At 45.6% G+C, this 6,454-nt stretch overlaps 1 protein-coding gene across 1 annotated transcript; it reads left to right on the forward strand.

Annotated features, from left to right (window-relative positions):
- The first annotated feature begins 3,697 nt into the window (after positions 1-3,697).
- On the forward strand, positions 3,698-4,773 carry OR6Y1 (olfactory receptor family 6 subfamily Y member 1). The gene is given in 2 exon segments (XM_036069841.2): positions 3,698-4,124; positions 4,127-4,773. Coding segments are annotated over 2 exon segments (1,074 nt in total).
- Positions 4,774-6,454: the final 1,681 nt, after the last annotated feature.

Here is a 6,454-nt window from a genome sequence, read left to right on the forward strand (position 1 = left end):
CACTATATTCCTCCAGAGCATCTTATGATTTGTGAGACCATTCTCCAGAAGGAGAAGAGGACACACACACACACACACACACACACACACACAGACTTTTCCATCACCTTCCTCTGCCCCACAGTCTGGGGGGAGGAAGGCAACGCTCTTCAAGCCTAAGGTCTCTCTTGTGCCATTTAGCTTGTCTGCTCTTCCCTCAGTATTCCCCCGGATCCCCTTGGGCCCTGGAAAGGCCAAGTACTTTCCTGAGGGCTGTGTCTGCTGGGAGGTCCCCTGTGGGTGGGAGGGAGTTGGTGTGTGCTCCCCCAGTAGCTTGGAGGCAGGCAGAGCACAAACAGCTCTTTCTATGCCTTCTTCAAGCGAGCAGAGACACAACCGGGCTTGCCCAGTGCCTCTTGAGCTTGGGGATATTGAATTCTTCCTCCTGGTCTACATGATCTCTCCTCTTTTCTCAATTCAAGGGGGTCATTCCTGACAAGGCTGGGAGAAGAGTCCTAAGTTACGTGACTGGGAAAATGGTGGGTTGAAAAAAGACTCTCAGGTATTTCCAGGGGATGATTGAAAATCATTTTTAGTTCAATCACTGATTCTTAGGAGCTTTCATTTCATTGATATTTAAAAATAGTTGTCTTTTTTGAGCTTATTGTGGAAAGTGTAGCTACACAATATAGTTGGGGAGTGAACTTAGTACATATATAGATTCACGTCGCTTCAACAGTATTCCTCTATCACCTTGTATATTAAGCCATATGAAGAAGTATTGTGTAGTATAGGTCGTCATGTCATTTTAAAACTCTACTGTAATTACCCACTCTAGATAAAATAGGCCTGAGTCTCTACAATTGCCCAGTGATCTGTGCTCCTGAAGATACCTCAGTTTAATGCATCAGCCCACCCGTATGCCTTGCAAAGTGCAGAGTCCAGGCGTGCTCTGACCTAGGAAACAGACTCAGAGGAAGTGGCAGAGAAAATAGAATGACCGTATGAGAGAACATGAATGGGTATGTGTGCGGGGGGAGGGTGGAACACGGGCATGTGAGTCTGTGTGTGTGTTTCTCCATTAAACGAGGGCAGGGTCTGGCAAAGGTGATGGTGGTTGTAGTTTCCATGACTTCTAACTCTTTAGAAGATTTCACTTCTCTTCGTGCATAGTACCATAACAAGAAGGTGGTAAGATTCATCTCTGGGTCAGCTGGGCGCCATGATGTTTGTCCTGGCTAGCTCCTGATCGTGAGGCTCACGTGAAGCAACGTGCCTTCAGATACTGTGAAGTGATACGCAGACGCGAGGCATCGTCTGCCCCAGAGTCGGCACGTCCTGCTCAGGAATCTGCTCGCTGCTGAACTGGTGCTGGAGAAAGGCTGTCGTTCTCTGGGCCTTGCCCTCTTCCTCCTCTGTCTGCCAGACGGCCTTGACAAATGACCTTGGAAGCCACCGACGGGACTAAGATACCTAGTCCTGGAGATCTGAGACCTAGACTCCTTCCTACATTTACATTGCACGGGACTATTGGCAAAGCATACTATATATATATATGTGTGTGTGTGTGTTATATATATGGAGAGTTTCAAGGCTCAAATGTGATCATACTGTACTTTCAATTCTTCTCCTCTTTCATTTGACTTAATTTGACTTTTCCTCTTTTATTGGACTACTGGAAGACAAAGCTAATCCCATGCTTAAATGATAAAACTGCTCAGTCAGATGTTTTTGGTATAATTCTGTATACTTCCTTCTCTTCCCTTTATTTTTTCCTATCCTCATCTTGTTGTGCTCATTTCCCCAGCAATACTGCCTCTGAGTCTTACATTCCTGTGGGAAGTACAGGAAAGAATGCACAGCTCCTGTGAGAACATCCCCCACTGCATGTGCGAAGTCTTAGTCTTAAATTCCACAGGCTGCCTTCATTTCCAGCTTCAGGACTGAGGCATCGCCTCTGAGAATGACATGCCTGTTGCTAAAGTCCTGACAAGACATTGCATTGTCCCATTTCCTGGGGGGCCCTGGGAAGGGTTCCAGGAAGAAAGGACTTCTGGGTATAACGCCCTCCCTACCCATTTGCCAGGACAGAGGTGTGCTGAGGAAAAGCCTGGCTGGAGGGTGGGCCTAAGCTATTCATTAATAGGTTTCAGGCTGGTTGGACCTTCAGACTCAGAGAAGAGTAGAAAGCAGCTGAGGGAGCTCAGGGTCCACAAACCTTGCCTTGTTTGTAAGCTCCACCGTCCCCACACTGCCTCATAATCCTAGGTCACGGCAAGCAGGGGCTGTTTTGTGCTGTGTGTGCATGCGTGTGTGTGTGTGTGTGTGTGTGTGTGTGTGTGTGTGTGTGAATTAAAGGCTGAGTGCCAACAGAAAACAAACTTGTTTGTTGAATTTGCACTATTAGACATTTTTTTTTGTTTATCTGTGTCTGTTTTCCTCTCTAACATCATCACTAAGAGGTGGTTCTTCTATCTTTCTTTAGGGTCCTACAGCGAGGTCTGAGTAGCAAGAGGGAAGTGGATGGGGTGGGCAGCCATTTTGCCCAAAAGTTTCAGGAAGAATAGACAGCCTTCCCCGGCTGTTCCTCACATGTCCTGCACACAAGCAGGGTTGTTGAGAAGTAGAGAACAAGAGAGACCGGGTCTGGAGAAGCATGGGAGGGAGGGATCAGCCGCAGGACCCAGAGAAAGTCTGGGAGGTGGGAGGTCCGAGGTTCAGATTCGGAGTGATTCTCAGCGTGCCTGGACGGAGACTGCACCCTGGGGGGCATACAGGAGGCTCACGATGGCAGAAGGCATCGGGGTTCTTCATTTTTCCTGATACTATTTTCAAGTGACTTGTGTGTCCTTTAATCTAATACCCCCAGAAAGGTCCCACGGTCTCCTCCTTTCTCATTAAAAATGGCTGTGGTTTCCACCATGTAGATCTGTGTTGATTTTTTGGCAGGGTGATGGGAGAATTAGCAGTGCATCCTGGAAAGGTCACAGCAAATGTCCATAGGAATTTAATTAAAATCCTAAAGCTCATTAGATGTTCACAGATGTGATGAAATTATATTATATCCACCTTGAAAATAAAAGAATTAGTATTCTGAAAATGAAGTCCCGTGCTCCCTTAGCTGGAGTGAGACAAAAGTGGGATTTGATTTACTTTTTCCAAACTCCTAATTGAGTACTCCTTACAATGGATTGGATGAAAGAAAACATTGCCTTTTAAGTTATCTATTTGATTCTGTTCTCCAAGAAGCTGGTGAATATATATATCAAATTTGCTATTAACCCTGTGTTTTTGCTCCAGTATTGTTTCATTTAAGCTTTACAACTTTGTTAAATAAGAAACAAAACAAAACAGGAGAAATCTTTCCTTACAGGTAAGTGGGGCCATAAGACTTCTCCAGAGTCACACAAATTATGTCACTCGAGTCTCTTGCCTCCTTTCCATATGCAGTAGATTGGATTTCTTGCTTACGGTGAAGGGGTGGTATGAAGGCCATCCTCTTATGCCCAACAGAGATATATTAGAGAGGCATAGAAATAACTGGGAATCAGAAGTTTCCAACTTCACTTCTGTGCGATCTTGGCTGAGTTATGTCTCTTGGCTTAATTTGAAAAAAATATATATATAAGCTCCCTAAAGTACATTTTTTGCCCAAAAGTTTTGGTTCTGATCATCACTTAGGAAGAAGTAAAGGTATGAAGGCAGGAAAACTTCTATTATGTTGACTCTGCCGGTGGCAGGCTCTATCAATGTCAGGAACCATAGGCTGGTGCTCAGGACATGGAAAAAACCTATTTTGTCTGTGCCCCCAGCCAGTTATGATCACCAAGGTTCTGGAATAGATAACCGTACAGCGACCCTACATTTCATCCTCCTGGGATTTCCAACACAGCCGGCCTTCCGGTGGTTGCTCTTCCTCGTGCTCCTGGCAGCGTACCTGCTGACCCTGGTGGAGAACGCTCGCATCATCCTGGCCATTCGCAGTGATGGGCAGGTGCACAAGCCCATGTACTTCTTCCTGAGCAATCTTTCCTTCCTGGAGATGTGGTATGTCACAGTCATCAGCCCCAAGATGCTGGTAGGCTTCCTCAGCCATGACGAGACCATCTCCTTCAATGGCTGCATGGCTCAACTTTACTTCTTTGTGACCTTTGCTGCACGGAGTACATCCGCCTTGCTGTCATGGCCTTTGACCGCCCTGTAGCCATTTGTAACCCGCTACGGTACCCAGTTATCATGACCAACCAGCTGTGCGGTGCGTTGGCTGGGGGATGCTGGTTCTGTGGGCTCGTGACTGCCATGATTAAGATGGTTTTCATAGCTCAACTCTACTATTGTGGCACGCCCCACATCAATCACTACTTTTGTGATATTTCTCCACTCCTCAATGTCTCCTGTGAGGACTCCTCACAGGCTGAGCTGGTGGACTTCTTCTTGGCCCTCATGGTCATTGCCGTCCCCCTCTGTGTAGTGGTGGCATCTTATGCCACCATTCTCAACGCCATCCTCAGGATCCCTTCTGCACAGGGCCGCCAAAAGACGTTTTCCACCTGTGCCTCTCACCCGACAGTTGTGATCCTTTTCTATTCCACGACCCTTTGCACCTATGCCCGCCCCAAGCTCATGTACGCCCATGATTCCCACAAAGCAGTATCTGTGCTCTACACCGTCATTGTCCCCCTCCTCAACCCTATCATCTACTGTCTGAGGAACCGGGAAGTAAAGGCAGCCCTCAAGAAGACCATACTTTGCAAAGGACGTGAGCCCAGGGAAGACATGGCTTTGAGTAATTAAAAACTTATAGAACCCCTTCAGGCCTGAGTCGGGAGATGATGGCCCCACACCGCACACCCCACACTCTGCCCTTTGCGCACCTATGAACCTCCAGTACTTCAACACCGATGCCCTGTGCGTGTGCGTGTGTGTGCATGAACACAGCTAATCAGCCGCACCCCAAGAGGTAGCCTCTTCTTCTAGCTCAGCAGACAAGTCTTAAACTTTTTCCAAAAATTATTTGAAATGAGGACAGATTTTGCTCTTCCACTAAAATACAAAGCCCATGAGAGCACAGATTTGTGTCTGTCTACTTTACTAATATATCATCTGTGCATGCCGCTATGTCTGTCACATGGTAGGTGCTTAATACATGTTTGTTGAAAGGATAATTGGATAAATACACGTTTGAGCACAGAAGATGAAGATGGGAATTGCAAATACATTTTGACATTTGGGTGCTTCCAGTTCCTCCCTCTCTGCCTTCTGATTCCTTCTGTTCTACCTCTTTTTCGTCTTCCCTTCTAACTGTTCCACCTTCCGTCTTGCAGACTTGGAGATCTGCTCCCTCTCTCCCTGCCTCCCTCCTCCCCTCCCCACTTCCTCTCAGTGTCTCAGAGACACTGCCATGTGTTCATCCAAATAAAGTTATTATCTTATCTTAATTGACTCATTTGTGGATTCAAAAGTTCAAAGGCAACGAGTGGCCCAAGCTTTGTGAAAACCTCAGTAAAAGTTTAGAATGCATATCATGTGTTTTCAAAATGTGAAGCACGAAAAAAGAAGATTTTCTGTATTTGCTTACCATGGATTTTATTAGCAATTACTTTTCACTTCTTATATTGCAGTTAGCCTGTTTAAAATCAGCTTTGTAAAGTATAATTCCATTCAATAAATTTCACCTCTTTAAAGTTTACTGAACTTTGGAAAAGCATACAGTTGTCAAACAACAACAATCACTACATAGAACATTTCCATCATCCCCAATATTTTCTTTGTGCCTTTTTCCATTAAACTTCTTACTCATACCCCTAGATCTAGCCCCCAGCAACTGATATGCTTTTTGTCACTTTAGCTTTGCCTTTTCTAGAAATTTATATAAATGGAATCATACAATCTGTAGTCTTTTGTGTCAGGCTCACTTATCATAATGCCTTTAAGGTTCTTAAATTTTTTTTTTTAATTGAAGTATAATTAACATACAGTGTTATGTCAGTTTCAAGTGTACAATATAATTATTCAACAATTCTATACATTTCTCAGTACTCATCATGATAAGTGGACTCTTAATCCCCTTTATCTGTGTCCTCCAACCCCCACCCCCTCCTCCCTTCTGGCACCCACCAGTTTGTTCTCTGCATTTAAGAGTCTTTTTGCTTGTCTCTTTTTGTTGGTTGGTTGGTTTTATTTTTTAAGTTCCACCTACAAGTGAAATCATATGGTATCTGTCTCTCTCTGTCTGGATTATTTCATGTAGCCATGTACCCTCTAGGTCCAGCCACGTTGTTGCCAGCCCCACCCACCAACAAAAGCCCCTCAGGGCAGCCCAAGGAGAGTGCCCTGCCATCCATGAGACCGCAGCCCCGTCGAGGAACTGAGGACAGGCATCTGGTCCCACTGCTGACACCTCCCGGCTACAAGCCCACAGATGCCTTGAAGATCCTTCCGTGCCATTGCGTGTGTGCGTTACCTGGAATTGCTG

This window comes from Halichoerus grypus, chromosome 7, assembly GCF_964656455.1.
Source record: "Halichoerus grypus chromosome 7, mHalGry1.hap1.1, whole genome shotgun sequence".
NCBI lineage: Eukaryota > Metazoa > Chordata > Mammalia > Carnivora > Phocidae > Halichoerus > Halichoerus grypus.